At 70.6% G+C, this 17,586-nt stretch overlaps 2 protein-coding genes across 5 annotated transcripts; both read left to right on the forward strand.

Moving 5' to 3' along the window:
• The first annotated feature begins 884 nt into the window (after positions 1-884).
• Positions 885-5,462, forward strand: LOC140644257 (uncharacterized). Of its 4 annotated transcripts, XM_072846896.1 has the most exons (4): positions 899-2,944; positions 4,344-4,517; positions 4,734-4,868; positions 5,146-5,459. In XM_072846896.1, exons 1-4 carry the CDS (start codon positions 1,726-1,728, stop codon positions 5,211-5,213), a joined length of 1,596 nt encoding a protein of 531 aa, XP_072702997.1. In that variant the 5' UTR covers positions 899-1,725; the 3' UTR covers positions 5,214-5,459. The 4 variants fall into 4 exon arrangements, with proteins under 4 accessions (XP_072702996.1, XP_072702998.1, XP_072702997.1 ...); XM_072846895.1 differs by having other exon boundaries at positions 885-2,944; positions 4,734-5,462; XM_072846897.1 differs by having other exon boundaries at positions 897-2,944; positions 4,377-4,517; positions 4,734-5,461.
• Positions 5,463-5,799: 337 nt separating this feature from the next.
• NECTIN4 (nectin cell adhesion molecule 4) lies at positions 5,800-17,236 on the forward strand. The gene is made up of 9 exons (XM_072846656.1): positions 5,800-6,269; positions 10,160-10,513; positions 11,640-11,930; positions 12,490-12,604; positions 13,861-14,024; positions 14,895-15,042; positions 15,128-15,206; positions 15,687-15,791; positions 16,222-17,236. Exons 1-9 carry the CDS (start codon positions 6,191-6,193, stop codon positions 16,477-16,479), a joined length of 1,593 nt encoding a protein of 530 aa, XP_072702757.1. The 5' UTR covers positions 5,800-6,190; the 3' UTR covers positions 16,480-17,236.
• The last annotated feature ends 350 nt before the right edge of the window (positions 17,237-17,586 follow it).

Raw genomic sequence — 17,586 nt, forward strand, 5'->3', positions numbered from 1 at the left:
GTGTCAGGGGCGAGGGCGCGGGGGGACGCGTGTAGGGGTGTGCACACGCGTGTGCACGAGCACGCCTGGCCCCGTGTGACAGCGTGTGCACAGGGATCGTGCGTGTCCCCCTGCCAGGGCACACGCGTGTGCAGCACGTCCCCCCCTGCGCGTGCCACCCGGACGGTGGCACCGGGGGGCGGCCCCGCCCGGCGGCTCCTTGGCCACCCCCGGGACTGACCCCCACCCTGGGGGCTCCCGCCCCCGTGTCCCCAGTGTCCCTTTCCTCTGTGTCCCCACGTCCCCCGTGTCCCTGTCCCCCCATCCCCCCCAGCCCAGTGTCCCCCATGTCCCTCCCTGTCCCTGCTGTCCCCAGTGTCCCCCATGTCCCCGTTGTCCCTGTCCCCCATGTCCCCATCCCCAGTGTCCCTGTCCCTGCTGTCCCCAGTGTCCCCCATGTCCCCGTCCCCGTGTCCCTGTCCCCCATGTCCCCATCCCCAGTGTCCCTGTCCCTGCTGTCCCCAGTGTCCCCCATGTCCCCGTCCCCCGTGTCCCTGTCCCTGCTGTCCCTGCTGTCCTCAGTGTCCCTCATGTCCCCATCCCCCGTGTCCCTGTCCCTGCTGTCCCCAGTGTCCCCAGTGTCCCCATGTCCCCATCGTCCCTGTCCTCCATGTCCCCATCCCCAGTGTCCCTGTCCCTGCTGTCCCTGCTGTCCTCAGTGTCCCCCATGTCCCCATCTCCCGTGTCCCTGTCCCTGCTGTCCCCAGTGTCCCCAGTGTCCCCATGTCCCCATTGTCCCTGTCCCCCATGTCCCCATCCCCCATGTCCCTGTCCCTGCTGTCCCCAGTGTCCCCCATGTCCCTATCATCCCTGTCCCCATGTCCCCATCCCCCATGTCCCTGTCCCTGCTGTCCTCAGTGTCCCCCATGTCCCCATCATCCCTGTCCCCGTGTCCCCATCCCCAGTGTCCCTGTCCCTGCTGTCCTCAGTGTCCCCCATGTCCCCATCATCCCTGTCCCCCGTGTCCCCATCCCCCATGTCCCTGTCCCTGCTGTCCCCAGTGTCCCCCATGTCCCCAGAGTCCTGTCCCCAGCCGGGTGGCCGTGGGGTCCCCAGCCCCGCCCGGGACTGATCCTTCCCGTGGTGGTGGCACTTGCTGTCCCCAGGGTGCTGGCGCCCCGACAGGGGACCGAGGGTGGGACCCTGGGCTGTGTCCCCTGCCCCCCGGCAGTGTCACCGCGGCGGGACACCGGTGGGGACAGGCTTTCGCTGCGTCAGCACCCGGGTGGCAGCAGCACCCAGAGCCTTCCCCGCATTGTGTCCCCGACAATGGCAGTGCCACGTGCGCCTGTGGCCCTGACCCCCCCGGGGGCCCTGTCCCCATCCCGGAGGGACAGAGGGACAGAGGGACAGAGGGACAGGCGGCCACGGGGCACCCGGCTGGCGGGTGCTGAAGGCGGGTGAGTGGCCGGGGGTGGGTGCCCGGGGGGGTCTGTCCCCAGTGTCCCCACCCGCCTCCCAGAGCTGTCACCCCTGAGCCCCCCCCCGCTGTCCCCTGGAGATGCCCCTGGTGTCCCCCAAGGTGCCACCCCCCGGGTGCCCCAATGTCCCCAGCGGTGCCACCCCCATCACTCCAGAGACCCCCACGATGCTGCCCTGATTACCCAGTGTCCCCAGAGGTACCACCCCTGGGTACCCCCATGTCCCCCGCAGTGTCCCCATGGGTGTCCCCTGCGTCCCCCGGAGATGCCACCTCCAGGTACACCCCTACCCCTGGAGATGTCCCCAAGGTTGTCCCCAACATCCCCTGGAGATGCCACCCACGGGTACCCACTGCGTTCCCTGGAGATGCCACCCCTGGGTACCCCCATGCCCCTGGAGATGTCCCCATGGTTGTCCCCAGCGTCCCCTGGAGATGACACCCCTGGTAGCCCCTACCCCTGGAGATGTCCCCAAGGTTGTCCCCTGCGTCCCCTGGAGATGACACCCCGAGTACCCCCTGTGTTCTCTGGAGATGCCACCCCTGGGTACCCCCATGTCCCCTGGAGATGTCCCCATGGCTGTCCCCAGTGTCCCCTGGAGATGCCACCTGCCTGGGTACTCACCTACCCCTGGAGATGTCCCCCCAGTTGTCCCCTGTGTCCCCTGGAGATGCCACCCCCGGGTACACCCTGCGTTCCCTGGGTGCCCCCACCCCTGGGTACCCCCATGTCCCCCGGAGATGTCCCCATGGTTGTCCCCAACATCCCTGGAGATGCCACCCCGGGTACGCCCATGTCCCCATGTCCCCTGGAGATGTTCCCATGGTTGTCCCCTGTGTCCCCTGGAGATGCCACTCCCTGGGTGCCCCCTACCCCTGGAGATGTCCCCACGGTTGTCCCCAACATCCCCTGGAGATGCCACCCCTGGGTACGCCCATGTCCCCTGGAAATGTCCCCATGGTTGTCCCCAACATCCCCTGGAGATGCCACCCCGGGTACGCCCATGTCCCCATGTCCCCTGGAGATGTTCCCATGGTTGTCCCCTGCGTCCCCTGGAGATGCCACTCCTGGGTGCCCCCTACCCCTGGAGATGTCCCCACGGTTGTCCCCAACATCCCCTGGAGATGCCACCCCTGGGTACGCCCATGTCCCCTGGAAATGTCCCCATGGTTGTCCCCAACATCCCCTGGAGATGCCACTGCCTGGGTGCCCCCTACCCCTGGAGATGTCCCCACGGTTGTCCCCCGGTGCTGCCACCCCCGGGTGCCCCCCGGGGGTGGCAGCAGCCCCCACAGCCCCTCCCCGGCGCAGGGGGATGCCGGCGGGCGGGGGGCTGCTGTGCGGGGCCAGCGGCCTGGGCCTGCTCCTGGCCGCCACCGCCACCCGCTTCTGGCTGCAGCGACGGGCACCCGGTGGCACTGCCAGCCTCGGGCTGTGGCACGTCTGCCTCGGGGGACACTGCCACCCCCAGCCTGGCACCCCGGGTAGGCACCGGAGAGACGAGCTGTGCCCGGCCTCTGCGGGTGGGGACGGGGGGGACACTGCTGTGCTGAGCTGTGCCTGGTCTCTGTGGGTGGGGATGGGGGGGACACTGCTGTGCTGAGCTGTGCCTGGTCTCTGTGGGTGGGGATGGGGGGACACTGCTGTGCTGAGCTGTGCCCGGCCTCTGCGGGTGGGGACAGGGGGGCACTGCTGTGCTGAGCTGTGCCTGGTCTCTGTGGGTGGGGACGGGGGACACTGCTGTGCTGAGCTGTGCCTGGTCTCTGTGGTGGGGACGGGGGGACACTGCTGTGCTGAGCTGTGCCTGGTCTCTGTGGTGGGGACGGGGGACACTGCTGTGCTGAGCTGTGCCCGGCCGCTGGGGGTGGGGGCGGGGGGGACACTGCTGTGCTGAGCTGTGCCTGGTCTCTGTGGGTGGGGACGGGGACACTGCTGTGCTGAGCTGTGCCTGGCCTCTGTGGTGGGGATGGGGGACACTGCTGTGCTGAGCTGTGCCTGGTCTCTGTGGGTGGGGACGGGGGACACTGCTGTGCTGAGCTGTGCCTGGTCTCTGTGGTGGGGACAGGGGGGCACTGCTGTGCTGAGCTGTGCCCGGCCTCTGTGGGTGGGGACGGGGGACACTGCTGTGCTGAGCTGTGCCTGGTCTCTGTGGGTGGGGACAGGGGGACACTGCTGTGCTGAGCTGTGTCTGGTCTCTGTGGTGGGGATGGGGGGACACTGCTGTGCTGAGCTGTGCCTGGTCTCTGTGGTGGGGATGGGGGGGGCACTGCTGTGCTGAGCTGTGCCTGGTCTCTGTGGGTGGGGACGGGGGGGACACTGCTGTGCTGAGCTGTGCCTGGTCTCTGTGGTGGGGATGGGGGGACACTGCTGTGCTGAGCTGTGCCTGGTCTCTGTGGTGGGGACGGGGCACTGCTGTGCTGAGCTGTGCCCGGTCTCTGTGGTGGGGATGGGGGGCACTGCTGTGCTGAGCTGTGCCCGGCCTCTGCGGGTGGGGACAGGGGGCACTGCTGTGCTGAGCTCTGCCTGGTCTCTGTGGGTGGGGACGGCGGGGGCACTGCTGTGCTCAGCTGTGCCTGGTCTCTGTGGTGGGGATGGGGGACACTGCTGTGCTGAGCTGTGCCTGGTCTCTGTGGTGGGGACGGGGGACACTGCTGTGCTGAGCTGTGCCTGGTCTCTGTGGGTGGGGACGGGGGGGGCACTGCTGTGCTGAGCTGTGCCTGGTCTCTGTGGGTGGGGACGGGGGACACTGCTGTGCTGAGCTGTGCCTGGTCTCTGTGGTGGGGACGGGGGACACTGCTGTGCTGAGCTGTGCCCGGTCTCTGTGGGCAGGGCGCGGGGGCACTGTCCTGGGCATGTACCCGCTCAGGGTCCCGTGTCCCCCAGGTGTCCCCAACGCCTCTGTGTGTCCCCCCCCAGCCTTATGGGAGGCCACGCGGGTGCTGATGCTGCTCTCCGTGGTCACCGCTGCCGCCGGCCTTGCCGTGGGGCTTTCCGTCGTAGCCAGTGCTGGCCGGCGGGCACGTGGCCGTGTGGCCGGTGTCACCCTGCTCCTGGCTGGTACGTGGGGACGGGCAGGGGGAGGCGGGCTGGGGCACGCGGGCCTCGGGGACTGTCCCCAGGGGAGTCACTGCTGAGCTGAGCGGTGCCCGGTCTCTGCGGGGCTGAGCTGGGCCTGGTCACTGCTGAGCTGAGCTGTGCCCGGTCTCTGCTGGCCTGGCTGGGGGCTGGCAGGCTGGGCCGGCCCATGCCGCTGACCCGTCCCCTCTGCCGCAGGTCTGCTGGCGCTGCTGGGGCTGGCGGTGTACACGGCCGGCACGCTGAGCCTCCTGGGGCCGGCCCGCACCGCCTGGCGCTTCTCCTGGTCCTACATTCTGGGCTGGGTCGCCGTCGTCCTCACTGGCTCGGCAGGTAGCGGCGCCCGTGGGGCCTGGTCACTGCTGCGCCGAGCTGTGCCCGGTCTCTGCAGGGCTGAGCTGGGCTGGTCACTGCTGTGCTGAGCTGTGCCCGGTCTCTGCAGGGCTGAGCTGGGCTGGTCACTGCTGTGCTGAGCTGTGCCCGGTCTCTGCAGGGCTGAGCTGGGCCCGGCCAAGGGCCGAGGGCACCCATGGGTGGGGCGTGGCAGCGAGGGCTCCCATGCTCACACCAAGCCGTCCCGCACCCCACGGCCTCCTCTCTACCCCCCCAGGGCTTTTCCACCTCTGTGCCGCCTCCAAGGACCCGTCTCCGGAGAGCTCTGAAGTGGCGGGTGCCTGAGGGGCCCTGGGTGCCTTGCGGGGCCCCCGCTCCTGCCTTCACCCCCACCCTCCTCCCCACAGGAATCGGATGGGGGCAGCCCGGGGTGTGGGTCACTGCTGTGCTGAGTTGTGCCCGGTCTCTGCAGGGCCAAGCTCCCCCTCTTCTCCCACCCCCTCACCCCCACCGCTCTTTTGCCCCCCCTTCCCCCCCCGACTCTTGCTGTGCCAATAAACTGCCATGCCCCCCCCCCACGCGGGCTGCACGGTGGTGTCCGGTAGGATTTGGGGACCCCAAATTTTGGGGAGGGTGTCGGTGCCAGCCCACAGCCCTCCCCCTTCCTCTGCCCCAGGGTTTGGGCAAAACCAGGGATGTTTGTGGGGTCTCACGCTGGGGGGAGTATGGGGGGGCCCGAGGGGGCAAACTGGGAGGCACTGGGAGGGACTTGGGGGTTAATGGGAGACCGTGGGGGAGAGGGAATGGACCGGGAGGGACATGAGGGGCACTGGGAGAGGCACGGGGTTACGGGAGGGTCACCGGGGACACCGGAGGTATCACGGGGGGGGTCACCGGGAGCCGCCGTCTGACGCGGCGACTGAGCACCCGGGTGGGGCCCACCCCGCCCCGTCGGTGACTGTCGCCCCTTTAAGGCCGCGCCCTCGGCCCCGCCCCTGCCCCGACCTGCCAGACCGGTCTGCCCCGCCCTGCCCCGCCCTGCCGACCCCACCCACACAGGCCCCGCCCCCGCCGATCCCGGCTCCGCCCCCCCCCCCGCCCCGTCCCGTCCCGGCTCGGAGCGGCGAAGCACCGGCCCCTCCGCCGCGCTCGGCCCGGAGCCGCCCGGCTCAGCCCGGCAAGGCTCGGCCCCGTTCGTCCCGGTGCAGCCCGGTTCGGCTCGGCTCCGCCCGGTTCGGCTCGGTTCCGCCCGGTGCAGCCCGGTTCGGCCCGGATGGTGCTGGCCGGGGGCCGAGCAGCGCCGTGAGCCCGCAGGTGTCCGCATGGCCCCCCGCGGGATGCGGCCCGGGACGCCCTCGACCCTCCTCCTCCTCCTCCTCCTCCTCCTCCTCGCCGCCACCGGTAAGGCACGACCGGCACCGGGAGGGGGACCGGGACACGGGGTGGGAGCGGGACCCTGGGGCGGGGAACCGGGACCGGCAGCTCCGGCTGCTCCGGGCTGGGAGACGGGACCGGGGGTGGGGACCGGGGCGGGGCCGGGCCCGGGGGCAGCGGCTCCGGCTGCCCCCGGGGTGGGAAACCGGGAGCGGGGGCGCAGCGGGTGCGCGGGGGCTGCGGGCCCGGGGGGCGGGGCACCGGCAGCCCCGGGGCGGGGGACCGGGGAGAGAGCGAGCGAGCCCGGGGCGGGGGGGGGGGGGGCGGGAGCCCGGGCAGGTCCCGCGGGGAGTGGGGTGCACACGCGTGTGCAGACGGCGGGGGGAGCGTGTGTGTGTGCAGGCGGTGGGGTGTGCACACGCGTGTGTGTGTACGTGTGTGCGCTCGCGTGTGCACCTGTGGCTCCGCGCACCTGTGGCCGCGTGTGCGTGTCCGTGTGTCTGTGTCCGTGTGCGTGTCCGTGTGCCCAGGCAGGCAGGGTCGCGCTGTGCGTGTGCGCACCGTGCCGGGGATTGTGCCGTGGGCGCCGCACACGCGTGTGCGCGCACCCCCTGTGCGTGTCCGTGTGCGCGCACAAGCGCGTCCGCGTGTGTCACCCCCCCCACCCCCAACCCCAGACGAACCCCTCTGGAACACGGGGGACACGCACCGTGGGAACGGGGCGCACCCCTCGGGGGACACCCGGTGCGGGGGGGGGGACACGGCGCGGGGGGCACCGGGCAGCCCAGGGGGTCCCCGCCCCCTCCCCATTGTCTGCCCCGCGCTTGGGTCCCCCCCCACTCCCCCCGCGCTGTGCCACGCTGGGTGCTGCACCCCAGGGTGCCGCAGAGCCGGGGGGGGGTCCAGTGCCCTGCCCCTCCCCCCCGCCGTGCCTCAGTTTCCCCACTGGCGGAGAGCCCGTGGGAACGGGCTGGGCGCCGCGGAGGGTGACGGGGAGGTGCTGACCCCCCCCCGCCATGACTCACAGCTCGGGGAGGGGGGGTCGGGGGCTTCATACCGCGAGTGGGAGGTGGCCCAGCCATGGCCCCCGCTAGCCGGGGGCACGGAGCCGCACCGAGCCCATCGCCGGGCGTCAGGCCTGCCCCCCCCCCCCCCAACTCGGGTGGGTGCTGCCGCGCCACCCACGAGTGGGGGGATGCGTGTGCGCACACGCGTGTGCGCAGCGTGCATGGGGCGAGCACGCGTGTGTGGGCGCTCTGGAGAGGGGTCCACGTACGTGTGTGTCCGTCGGGGCTGCACACGCGTGTGTGTGTGTCCCGGGGCACGAGCGCACACGCGTGTGCGGGCACACGGCCCCCGCGCACACCCCAGGGGCGACGCTGCCCTGTGCACGCGCATTGGTGCCGAGGCGAGGCCGCGCCTGCACACGCGTGTGCACCCCCCGGGGCTCACCCCCCACCCCCCACCCCCCCCCGGGACCCCCATCTCCCCGGTCCCGCATCCCGCGGGCGCGAGCCCGGCCGGGGCGTGGGGGCTGCGGGATCCGGTCGAGCCGGTTCCCGGCTCCGTTCCCACGCGCTTGGCCCCGCTGGGTGGGGACGCCCCGCGGCGGGGGCCGCCCGCCAGCCCCGACGGCACCCGGCACCCACCCCGGCACCGGCACCCCGGCCCCGCCGGGACCCCTCGGGGATCCCACCGCTGCGCGAGGGGAAACTGAGGCAGGGTGGGGGCCGCGCAGCCGTGACTCACGGCCCGGGCAGCGCCGCAATTATTTAATTAGTCCGGCGACTAATCGGGGGGTAATTAGGCCGGGCACGGCGAGCGGGGGGCTCGGCAGGGAGGCCCCGGGGGCCGGCGGGGGCGGGAGCCCTCCGCAAGCCACGGCAGAGCCCGGCATGCGTGCCGGCCGGTTGGGCTGGCCACGCCGGCCCGGCCGCTTCCCCCGGCGTCGCCGAGCGGCTGGGCGGGCCCCGCGCCCCGCCCCGACACCCGCCGGCCTCGCACGCGTGCGTGCGGCTGGGGATACGGGAGCGCGCGCGTGTGCGCGCGGGGGAATACAGGAGCGTGTAGGAGCGAGCGCCAGCGTGCAAGCGGGCCTGAGTGCGTGCAGGTGTGCGTGAGCGTGCCCAAGCACAGGTGAGCGTGTGTGCATATGTGTGAGGGTGCCCAAGTGTGCGTAAGCATGCACAGGTGTGTGTGAATGTCTGCAAGCGTGCCCAAGCATGCCTGAGTGTGCCTGCACATGTGTGAGTGTGCCCGAGTGTGGCTATGCCGGCGTAAGGATGCCCAAACATACATAAGCATGTACAAGCGTGCAGAAGCACGCCCGAGCGTGCAGGAGCGTGCATGACTGTGTCCAAGGATGTGCAAGCGTGCCCAAGCATGATAAGCCTGCGTGAGCACACCCAAGCATGCATGAGCACCTCCAAGCATGCATGAGTGTGCACGAGAGTGTGTGAGCATGTCCAAGCACGCATGAGTGTGTCCAGGGGTGCACAAGCATGCATAAGCATGTACAAGCATGCTTGAGCATGCTGGAGCGTGCCCAAATGTGCATGAGCATGCCCGTGCACGTGCAAGCGTGCCTAAACACACATGAGCATGTGTAAGTGTGCCCAAGCGTGCCTGAGTGCGTGCAAGCATGAGCACGTCCAAGTGTGCACAGCCGTGCCCAACCACGCTGGAGCACGTCCAAACGTGCACAAGCATGCACAAATGTGCTGAAGCGTGTGTGCACATGTGTGAGCACACCCAAGCACGCATGAGCGTGCGGAAGCTTGCCTGAGTGCTCACGAGCATGTGCAAGTGTGCCCAAGTGTGTGTGAGCGCACCCAGGTGTGCATGAGCATGAGAGCGCACCCATGAGCGTGTCCAAGCACACCCGAGTGTGCAGGAGCGTGCAAGCGCACCTAAGCCTGTATGAGTGTGCGCAAGTGTGCCTGAGCACACACGAGTGCGTTCAAGCATGCCTGAGTGTGCAGCTGTGCCCAAGCGCGCCTGAGCGTGCGTGAGTGCACCAAGGAATGCACAAGTGTGTCCAACCACGCCCAAGCCTGCACGAGTGTGCGCAAATGCACCCAAGTGATTGTGGGTGCACGCGAGGATGCACGAGTGTTTGTAAGAACAAGTATGTATGAGTGTGCACAAGCGCGCCTGAGTGTGTGCAAGCGTGCCCAAGTGTTCCTGCGTGTTTGCGAGTGCACCTAAGCATGCATGAGTGTGTGCAAGCACAAGCGTGCCTGAGTGTATGTGAGCGTACCTGAAGAAATGCATGGATGTGTGCAAGCACAAGCGTGCCCAGGTGTGCTGGAGCATGCGCAAGTGTGCCCAAGCATGCCTGTATGTATGTGAGTGCACCCAAGCACTCACAGGAGTGTGCAAGCACAAGTGTGCACAAGCATGCTGGAGTGTGTGCAAGCGTGCCCAAGTGTGCCTGGATATACGTGAATACACCCAAGCATGCACAAGTGTGCACAAGCATGCCCAAATGCTCCCAAGTGTATGTGAGTGTGCCTGAAGAAGCGCACGGGTGTGTGCAAGCACAAGTGTGCCCAAGTGTGCCAGAGCGTACGCAAGCGTGCCCGCGTGTGTGAGTGTACCCAAGCATGCAGGGGTGTGTGCAAGCACAAGTGTGCCCGAGTGTGCGCAAGCGTGCCTGCACGTGGGTGAGTGTACCCAAGCGTGCACGGGTGTGTGCAAGCACAAGTGTGCCAAGCATGCGTGAGCGTGCCCGAAGAAGCGCACGGATGCGTGCAAGCACAAGCGTGCCCAAGTGTGCCGGAGCGTGCGCGAGCGTGCCCAAGCGTTCTTGCAGGTACGCGAGTGCCGGCGCGAGCGTGCGTGAGCACGAGCGTGCCCGCGCGTGGCGGCACGAGCGCGCCGAGCGAGCGCGCCGGTGCCAGCCTGGGTGCCCACAGGCTGCCGCTCGGGGGTGGTGGAGGTGGAGCGCAGCGTGACGGCGGTGCTGGGCCAGGACGTGGTGCTGCCGTGCCGGTACCGGGCGCAGGAGCAGGAGCAGGTGGTGCAGGTGACCTGGCTGAAGCGGGGCCCGGCCGGACGCAGCGCCGAGGTGGCCGTGCTCAACCAGCAGCACGGGGAGCACGTGCAGGAGCCCTACGCCGGGCGGGTGCTGTGGCGGGCGGGCGGGGCGCTGGAGGACGGTGCCATCATCCTGAGGAACGCGGTGCAGGGGGACGAGGGCGACTACGAGTGTCACCTCATCACCTTCCCCCTGGGCAACTTCGAGGGGCGTCTCACCCTCAAGGTGCTGGGTGAGTGCCGGGGCGGGGGGCAACGGGCACGGGGCATCGGGCAAGCGGTGGGGGCAACGGGCATGGGGCATCGGGCAAGCGGTGATGGGCACGGGGCGGGGGCATCGGGCAGCGGTGATGGGCGCAGGGCGGGGGGCATCGGGCAAGCAGTGATGGGCGCGGGGTGGTGGGCAACGGGCACAGGGCATCAGGCAAGCGGTGATGGGCACAGGGTGGGGGCAACGGGCACGGGGCATCGGGCAAGCGGTGATGGGCACAGGGCGGGGGCATCGGGCAAGCAGTGATGGGCGCGGGGTGGTGGGCAACGGGCACAGGGCATCAGGCAAGCGGTGATGGGCACAGGGTGGGGGCAATGGGCACGGGGCATCGGGCAAGCGGTGATGGACACAGGGCGGGGGGCAATGGGCACGGGGCATCGGGCAAGCGGTGATGGGCACAGGGCGGGGGGCATCGGGCAAGCAGTGATGGGCGCGGGGTGGTGGGCAACGGGCACAGGGCATCAGGCAAGCGGTGATGGGCACAGGGCGGGGGGCAACGGGCACGGGGCATTGGGCAAGCGGTGATGGGTGGCGGGCACGGGGCATCGGGCAAGCGGTGATGGGCACAGGGCGGGGGCATCGGGCAAGCAGTGATGGGCGCGGGGTGGTGGGCAACGGGCACAGGGCATCAGGCAAGCGGTGATGGGCACAGGGTGGGGGCAACGGGCACGGGGCATTGGGCAAGCGGTGATGGGTGGCGGGCACGGGGCATCGGGCAAGCGGTGATGGGCATGGGGTGGTGGGCAACGGGCACAGGGCATCGGGCAAGCGGTGATGGGCGGGGGGCAACGGGCATGGGGCATCAGGCAAGCGGTGATGGGCACGGGGCGGGGGGCATCGGGCAAGCGGTGATGGGCGCGGGGTGGTGGGCAACGGGCACGGGGCATCGGGCAAGTGGTGATGGGCGCGGGGTGGTGGACGATGGGCACTGGGCACAGGGTAACCGGTACTGGGCGCCCAGTAAGTCGCACTGGGGACAGGGTTGGGGCAGGCGGGTCTGGGGTCACCGGTGCGGCAGAGCCTGGCGGCGGGGGCAGCACCCATGGGTGCCAGCGCCGGTGCAGGTCTGACGCCGGTGCCGCCCGCAGTGCCGCCGCTGCCCATCCTGAACCCGGGGCCGCCGCTGGAGGAGGGGCAGGGCCAGACGCTGGCGGCCTCGTGCACGGCGGAGGGCAGCCCGGTGCCCTCGGTGCGCTGGGAGACGGAGGTGCGGGGCACCAACGCCACCCGCCACTCGGCACACGCCCGCTCCGCCTCCGTCACCAGCGAGTTCTTCCTGGTGCCCGGGCGCAGCATGAACGGCAAGACCCTGACCTGCGTGGTGGCCCACCCCGGCCTGCGCCACGAGAAGAGGATCACCCACCTCCTCAGCGTGGCCTGTGCGGCACCGGGACGCGGGGGGACGCTGGGGACGTGGGGGGCATTGAGGGTCGTGGGGGCATGGAAGGCGTTGAGGGACGTGGGGAGGATTGAAGGACTTGGGGAGCGTTGGGGACGTGGAGAGGATGGGGGACGCTGAGGGACGTGGAGACCGTGGGGGTCACTGGGGGCACTGGGGACATGGGGGGCATTGAGGGACGTGGAAGGCACAGAGGACACGGGGAGCTTGGGGGACACTGAGGGACGTGGAGGATGTTGGGGACATGGGAGGCGTTGGGGACACGGAGAGCATTGAGGGACGTGGGGGGCATTGGGGAGGTGGAGGGTGTTGGGGACAGGAAGCACATGGGGACATGGAGGGCATTGGGGGACATGGAGGGCGTTGGGGGACGTTGGCGTGGAGGACTTTGGGGACATGGAGGATGGGGCGTTGGGAATGGAGGGGACATGAAGGACGCTGGGGACGTGGGGGAGAGGAAGGGCACGGGGGGGCACAGCAGGACCATGGGGACACGGGGATCGTCCCTGCTCATCCCCTCACTGTCCCCTTGTCCCCAGACCTGTCGGACGCCTCGGTGCTGGGGCACACGGAGCAGTGGCAGGAGGGCATGGAGGGGGCGACGCTGACGTGCCTGGGGGACGGCAACCCACCCCCCACCTACAACTGGACACGGTGAGGACACTGTCCCTGTCCCCTGTGCCTGGCCCTGCTGTCCCCCCTGTGCGTGTGTCGGTGGCCCTGCCACACGCCCGCGTGCCTCCCTGTCCCTGCCGTGGTGTCCCCTTGCCTGTGTCCGTGTCCCCTGCGCACATCTGTGTCCCTGCCGGGTGTCCAGAGCACGTTCGTGTCCCTGCTGTGTCCCCTGCCTCAGCTCTGTCCCCTGCCTGTGCCCATGTCCCTGCTGTGTTCCCTGCCACATCCCCTGTGCCGGTGTCCCTGCCATGTCCCTCCACCCACGCCATGTCCCCTGCGCCCCTGTCCCCGCCGTGTCCCTCCACCTGCGCCCCTGTCCCTGCCATGTCCCTCCACCCGTGCCGTGTCCCCTGTGCCGGTCTCCCCGCCGTGTCCCCTGCCCGCGCCCCTGTCCCTGCCGTGTCCCTCCACCCATGCCATGTCCCCTGTGCTCCTGTCCCTGCCGTGTCCCCTGCCCATGCCCCTGTCCCTGCCGTGTCCCACGGCTGGTGTCCCTGCCATGTCCCCTGCCCGCGCCCCTGTCCCTGCCACGTCCCCCGTGCCCCCGTCCCTGCCGTGTCCCCCGCCCGTGCCCCCGTCCCTGCCGTGTCCCTCCACCCATGCCGTGTCCCCTGTGCCGGTCTCCCTGCCGTGTCCCCTGCCCGCGCCCCTGTCCCTGCCATGTCCCCTGCCCGTGCCCCCGTCCCTGCCGTGTCCCTCCACCCATGCCATGTCCCCTGTGCCCCTGTCCCTGCCGTGTCCCCTGCCCATGCCCCTGTCCCTGCCGTGTCCCACGGCTGGTGTCCCTGCCATGTCCCCTGCCCGCGCCCCTGTCCCTGCCACGTCCCCCGTGCCCCCGTCCCCGCCGTGTCCCCCGCCCGTGCCCCCGTCCCTGCCGTGTCCCTCCACCCACGCCATGTCCCCTGTGCCCCTGTCCCCACCGTGTCCCCTGCCCATGCCCCTGCCGTGCCCCCCACCCGCGCCCCCGTCCCCGCCGTGCCCCTCCGCTGCCTCCCGCCCGTGCCCGTGCCCGTGCCCGTGCCCGTCCCCGCCGTGTCCCTGCCCGGGCGTGCCCGTGCCGAGGGCCGCGGCGGCGGCGAGCGCGGCGGGCGGTTCCGTGCCCGGGCAAGCCCGGCCGGGGCCGGGGCAGGGCGTCAGCCGTGGGAACCGGCAGCCCCGGCTTTGATGGCGGCGCCGCCCGCGCCCGCCCGGGGCCGAGCCGGGGCCGAGCCGGGGCTGAGCCGCCGCCGCCGCAGGCTGAACGCGCCGCTGCCCGCCGGGGCGCGGGCCGAGGGGGCCACGCTCGCCTTCCAGCGGCCGCTCGCCGCCGCCGACGCCGGGGCCTACGTCTGCCGCGTCGCCAACCGCGTGGCCGCCAAGGAGGCGCGGGCCAACGTCAGCATCAAGGGCAGGGCGGCAGGTGGGCGTCGGGCGCCCGCGTCCCCACCCCGGGGTGCCGCGGCGGGCGGGGGTCCCGGGTGGGCGGTGGGAGCCGGGCCGTGCCGTGCCGCGCCGCGCGCGCCCGTCCGTCCGTCCGTCCCCGGGCTCTTCTCTGGCTGCCGCCCGCCTGTCCCTTCCCGGGCGCCCGCCGGCGCGCCCGCGTGCCACCCCCCGACTCTTCCTACGTCCGTCCGTTCGCCCGTCCTTCCCCAGGTGCTCCTTTCTGTCTCTTCACCCGTTTGTCCCTCTGCCTGCCCGTCCGTCCATCTATCTGTCCTCTTGTCTGCCTGCCCGCCCGCCCGCCTGCCCATCCGTGTGCCGTCCATCCGGCCCCACCGCTTCACTCTACCCACCCACCTCTCCCTCCATTTCTTCATCCGCCCACCCATCTGTCCATCTGTCCGTCCATCCATCCCCTTTCGCCTCTCGCTGTCCGTCGTTCATCCGTCCCTGTGCCCAACCGCACGCTCGTCCGTCCCTCCGTCCACCCATCCATCTACTCATCCACCCACCCAGCTACTCGCCCGTCTGCTCACCCGCCCGTCCCTCCAGCCATCCGTCCATCTGCCTGCTCCTCTGCCTACCCATCCGTCTGTCCATCCATCCTCCCACCGTCCATCCCCCTCCCACCTCTCTCTGTCCCTCCGTCTCCCCGCCCGTTGTTCACCTAACCCCCCGACCACCCATCCGTGCACTCATCCGTCCACCTGCCCGTCCGTCCATCCGTGGACTTGTCCGTCCGCCCATCTGTCCACGGATGTACTCGTCTCTCCGCCCCCCCACCTCTCCACCCCCCCCGTCTTCTCGTCCCCCCTCACCGCCCCTGCCCGCCCCACGGGTGTCCCCGCAGACAACGAGGTGCGCAAGGTGGACCTGGTCTCGGCCTCGGTGGTGGTGGTGGGCGTCATCGCCGCTGTCCTGCTCTGCGTCCTCGTCGTCGTCGTCGTCGTCATGACCCTCTACCACAAGCGCAAGACCAAGCGCATCTCCGAGAAGTAGTAAGAGACGAGGGGGCGGAGGGGGTGGGGGTGGCGGTGGGGGATGTGGGGGGCCCGTGCTGAGCGCGTCCCCCCGTGCCCCCAGCGAGGAGGAGCTGACGCTCACCCGGGAGAACTCCATCCGCCGCCTGCACTCCAGCCACAGCACCGACACGCGCACCCAGGTGGGGGGGCCGGGGTGGTGGGGTGCCCAAGGGAGGGGGTCTTGGAGTACTCAAGGTGATGGGTGTTGGGGTGCCCAAGGGAGGGGGTCTTGGGGTATCCAGGGTGATGGGTATTGGGATGCCACGGGTGTTGGGGTACCCAAGGAAGCGGGTCTTCAGATACCTTGGGTGATGGGTGCTGGGGTGCCCAAGGAAGTGGGTGCTGGGGTGCCCAAGGAAGTGGGTGCTGGGGTGCCCGGGGTGAGGGGTATCGAGGTACCTGGGTGCTGGGTATGGGGGTGTCGAAGGAGGACTGGGGAGCAGGGTGCCCATGGGGCTGGGCAGTGGGGTGCCTGGGGGGCTGGATATCGGGGTGCCCAGGAGGAGCCAGGCCGTGGGGAGCAGAGGGCGCTGGGTGGGGGGATGCCCGGGGCGATGGCCGGGCCGTGGGGTGCCCGGGGGCTGGGCTGTGGGGCGCTGGGTCTCACGGGGCTGCCTCAGCTGGAGGAGACGCTGCAGCTGCGCACGGAGAGCCGGCAGGGCAGCCTGCGCGGGGACAGCCTGCGCGGGGACAGCCTGCGCGGCACCAGCATCTGCTCCGCCATGGTGAGAGCCGCGGCAGGGCGGGGGGGACGGGGGGACGCAGTGGGGCAGGGGGCCCGGCTCAGCCCCACGCCTGCTCCCGGCCCAAGGCTGCGGGTGTCAGAGCGTGTCCTCTGCCTCTGGCACGCTCCTTCCGTGGGTGCAACCCCCTCCCACGGGTGCATGCTCCCCTCGGGGTGTTCAAACCCCTTCCGTGTGTGCAAACCCCCCTCTTGCGCACGTGCAACCCCCCTCGCACGCGTGCAATCCCCCTTCTGGGTGTGCAAAGCCCTCCCGCCTGCACGCACCTTTGCACGCCCGCGCACTGAGCCCTCGTGCACCTTCTCGTACCCGCGTCCCTGGCCATGCCCCACAGCAGCACCCCAGCCCCGTGGGGGTCCCCGGGGGCGTTCGGTCGTTAGCGGTGACCCCGACCCGTCCCTCGTCCCCGCAGAGCGAAGAGCCCGAAGGTCGCAGCTACTCGACGCTCTCGACGGTGCGGGAGATCGAGACGCAGACGGAGGTTCCGGTGGCACCGCTGCTGCCCGCCCCGGCGGGGAAGGAGCCGAAGGAGGAGGAGGAGGATGGCGGCAGCAGGGGGGATGACCCCATCAAGCAGGCCATGACCCACTTCGTGCAGGAGAACGGGATGCTGCAGGCCAAGCCCACCACCAACGGCATCTACATCAACGGCCGCGGGCACCTGGTGTGAGCCGGGCGGGGCTGGGGGGGACGCCCAAGGGACCCCAGCGCCCCCCCCCTGCGGCTCCCCCGGCTCTGCCCACCCACCGGGCTGGCTCCGGTCCCCGAGCGTCACCCTGCTGCTGGCATGGGGTCAGGGACACGCACCGTGCCCCAGGATGGGCTCTGGTCCCCGAGTGTTACATCGCTGCTGGCGTGGGGCTGTGGACACGCATCGTGCCCCAGGATGGGCTCTGGTCCCCGAGTGTCACCTTGCTGCTGGCACAAGGCTGGGGACGTTCACTGCTGGCCAGCCAGAGAGGAGGTGACAGCAGCATCCAGGACCCACGGGTGCCGGAGCTGCCGGGCACCCACGGGTGTGGGGACACCCACCAACACGGGGACACCCCAAGGACAGGACAGGGGCAGGAGTCCCTGGCGGGGATCGGCCCCTCCCAAATATCCCTTCGGACTCTGGGTCAGCTCCTTCCCACGCGGCGCTGGGGACACGTGGCCGTCCCCACTCGGGATGCGGTTTGCCGGTGGCACTTGGGACGCTTGTGTCCCCTCCCTCCCCATGGCCCCCGAAAACCCCCCAAGCCCCCTGTCGTCGTCCCCCCCCGAAACTGCCGAGGGGACCCCCTCCCCCCCCGGGGCCGGGTCCCCCCCCGGGCACGGGGCTGGCGGCGGGGGTCCCTGGGGACAGCGTGCCCCGTGTGTACATACCTGTATAGGATGGGCCCCCCCGCCACGGCCCGGCCGCGCTTGTAAATAAACCCCCCCGCGCGGGACCCTGGGACCCTGTGTGAGCGCTTCTGGTCTCAGCAGAGGGGGGACACGGGGGGGGCTGGTGCTCCTGGGACGCCGCTCGTGCACGCGTGTGCGAGGACGGCCACACCAACCGCGTGCCGCTGGGCGTGCGGGTGAGCTGCGTGCAAGCGCGCACGAGCACGCCAAAGCGCGCACAACCTCGTGCAAGCGTGCACGAGCATCGCAAGCTTATACAAGCGTGCCCGAGCACGCGCGAGCCTGCCCGAGCTCGCGCAAGCACGCACGAGCGTGCAAGAGCGTGCGGAAGCGCACACGAGCGTGCGCAAGCGTGCCGCCCGCGCCCTGCCCTGCGGTTTCGACGCGCTGA

The sequence above is a fragment of the Ciconia boyciana genome, chromosome 26, assembly GCF_034638445.1.
Source record: "Ciconia boyciana chromosome 26, ASM3463844v1, whole genome shotgun sequence".
NCBI lineage: Eukaryota > Metazoa > Chordata > Aves > Ciconiiformes > Ciconiidae > Ciconia > Ciconia boyciana.

Bases quoted from the DNA above. Each gene is read 5' to 3' on its own strand.
- LOC140644257 (XM_072846895.1), top strand. From the start codon at position 1,726: ATGCCACCTCCAGGTACACCCCTACCCCTGGAGATGTCCCCAAGGTTG. The intron at 2,945-4,343 runs GTAGGCACCGGA...CGTGTCCCCCAG, and splicing joins CCCCCAGCCTGGCACCCCGG to GTGTCCCCAACGCCTCTGTG. The intron at 4,518-4,733 runs GTACGTGGGGAC...CCTCTGCCGCAG, and splicing joins TGTCACCCTGCTCCTGGCTG to GTCTGCTGGCGCTGCTGGGG.
- NECTIN4 (XM_072846656.1), top strand. From the start codon at position 6,191: ATGGCCCCCCGCGGGATGCGGCCCGGGACGCCCTCGACCCTCCTCCTC. The intron at 14,025-14,894 runs GTGGGCGTCGGG...GTGTCCCCGCAG, and splicing joins CATCAAGGGCAGGGCGGCAG to ACAACGAGGTGCGCAAGGTG. The intron at 15,043-15,127 runs GTAAGAGACGAG...CCGTGCCCCCAG, and splicing joins AAGCGCATCTCCGAGAAGTA to CGAGGAGGAGCTGACGCTCA.